Source organism: Arachis ipaensis, chromosome B05 (assembly GCF_000816755.2).
Source record: "Arachis ipaensis cultivar K30076 chromosome B05, Araip1.1, whole genome shotgun sequence".
NCBI classification, from domain to species: domain Eukaryota; kingdom Viridiplantae; phylum Streptophyta; class Magnoliopsida; order Fabales; family Fabaceae; genus Arachis; species Arachis ipaensis.
Window position 1 is genome coordinate 102200845 of NC_029789.2, and position 2320 is coordinate 102203164.

Consider the following 2320-nt stretch of genomic DNA (forward strand, 5'->3'; position numbering starts at 1 on the left):
ATATATATATTTTCTAATTCATTTTAACCTCTCTTGTCCTTTTATCATTTTCTTCTTCTTCTGTAATAATTTTTCTTTTTCCTCATTTGTACACTTTTATGTCCCCCTTTATTAAGTTTTTCTTTTCTTGAGGACAAGAAAATGTTTAAGTTTGGTGTTGTCGCTTCGCTTGTGGCTTTTCTGTTTGTTTTAATGGCACCAAAGGGAGGCGAATCATCTTCACGGAGGAGCACAGCCTCAAGAATGAGACGGCCACTAGGATAACTGAGGTGGTTAAGTTCCTTTCATTCTATATTTCCTTCCGTTCTTATTATGTTATCTTCCTATTTTCTGCTATTTTACTAGAATGTCTGCATGATCTTTAGTAATTCTGAGTCATAGGTTCTAATTTAATTCTGTTATTTTGAAATTTTAGTTACTTGTCTTTCAATTGAAGAGATGTCACATGTATCGCTCACTGAGCTTGAATCTAAAATGAAAAAGAAAAAGAAGTGATGTATTGCATGAGAAATTGAGTTTATATTAAAGAGTAGTCTTATTTACTTAATTGTGGTGGTATTATCTATGATTCTGAATGCATTATATGAACAGTGCAAATTTGAATATGAATCAAAGAATGTTGATGCATGAGGAACAAGAATTTAGAGAACTATTATGAACTCTCTGAAGTAAACAAAAGCTTAATCCTTGAAGCAAAAGAAATAGCAAAAGAAAAATAAAAGCAAGGTCCAAGGCTCTGAGCATCAATGACTCGAGAGGTCAAACATGATTAAAAGCTCAAAGAGTTGTTTCCCTAGTCATATGCTTGTGGTGTAATTGTGTCAAGTAATGCTTGAGACAGAGCACTAAGAGTCAAGATCAAGTGCATTTAACAGAGTATGCCGAAGGCTTTGAGCACCACTGTCTGGGAGTAATTGAAAGAAAAATCAAAACCTAAAGAGAATTCCCCAGTTAAGTGCTTGTGGTGTTTTTGTGTCAAGTAAAGCTTGAGACAAAGCATTTAAATTAACGGCTAGGTGAAAGAAGAGAAAATTTAGTATTGATGTAGAATTTCTCAAAATAGGATCTCTTTATTGCAAGTATACCCAAATCAACAACTAAATTTCAACATCAAATTTAAATCAAAAGATAGTCACAATCAAAACACAATAAATAAACTGATGCGCATAAACTAGTTATGCCACGATTTAGGAAATTGCACGATCGGCAAAATTCCTTCCGGCAAGTGCACCGGTTATCGTCAAGTAAAAACTCACAATAGAGTGAGGTCGAATCCCACAAGGATTGGTTGAATGAGCAATTCGGATTAGAAGTGTGTCTAGTTGAGCGGAATCAAGACTTAGATGAGAATTGCGGAATGTAAAATTGGCGGGAAACGTAAATGACAAGAAATTGAAATGGCGGAATCTTAAATTGCATGAATTAAAGAGCAGAAGCTAAATTGCTGAAATTAAAAGGGAATGGGGGTGATTGCATGAATTGAGTTGCAGAATGTAAAGAGAAAGTGGAAATCAGAAATGGGGAATTCATTGGGTGTTAGGAGATATTGAGATCTCCGAATCAAAACATGTTTATCTCTTCCTCAACCAATGCGTTCATTGAATTTTGCTTGGCAATCTTATATGATTGGATCCCAATCCCTTGGCTCACCAATTCTCTCTAAAAACAAACAAATTCCCAATCCCTTGGTTTAAATGTTCATAAGAAGAGATGATGCTCGATCACTGATTATACCACACAGTTTCATGAACCACAATTTGGTAGGATTACATGTCACAATATCCATCCAAACCCCAATCCAATTCACTGTGAGAAAGCTTCTCTAGCATGAATCCTCCATTCCTTTCCCAAGGTTCCGAAGGATTCCAATTATGGGTAGTTTCTTTCCCAAGACAACTACCCAATGGAATTAGATCGAGAAGCTTTCTAACAAAATTCAAGAGAAAAGATTGAAGAAGAAGAATAAACTATTATTGATTCATTGAATTACAATAGAGCTCCCTAACCCAATGAAAGGGGGTTTAGTGAATCATAGCTCTGAATTCAATTACAAAACTAAAAGAAAATGATCCGAAAAGTTCCCCAGTCTAAAAAGTCCCCCTCAGGGGCTGGATTCCCCTTCAATCCAGTCCGTTTCAAATGCAGGAACTAAGGCCTTTAAATAGGCTCCCTAAATTACAAAATGAAAATAAAATTCAAAGCAAATTACAATCAAATAAAAATAAACTATTCTAGATGATTCTTGTGGCCTTGATTTGGTATTGTTGATGGGCCTTGCTTGCTTGAAGGGTAGAGTGACATAATTGATCCAAAAAGGATA

The 2320-nt window shown here is 35.3% G+C and overlaps 1 protein-coding gene across 1 annotated transcript in view; it reads right to left on the reverse strand.

Moving 5' to 3' along the window:
- The window catches only part of LOC107640809, a 1008-nt gene continuing 789 nt past the window's right edge, over positions 2102–2320 (reverse strand). The window contains exon 2 of the mRNA XM_016344305.1: positions 2102–2170. Coding sequence (XP_016199791.1) covers positions 2102–2170 — 69 coding nt within the window. The remainder of the gene's footprint in view (positions 2171–2320) is intronic.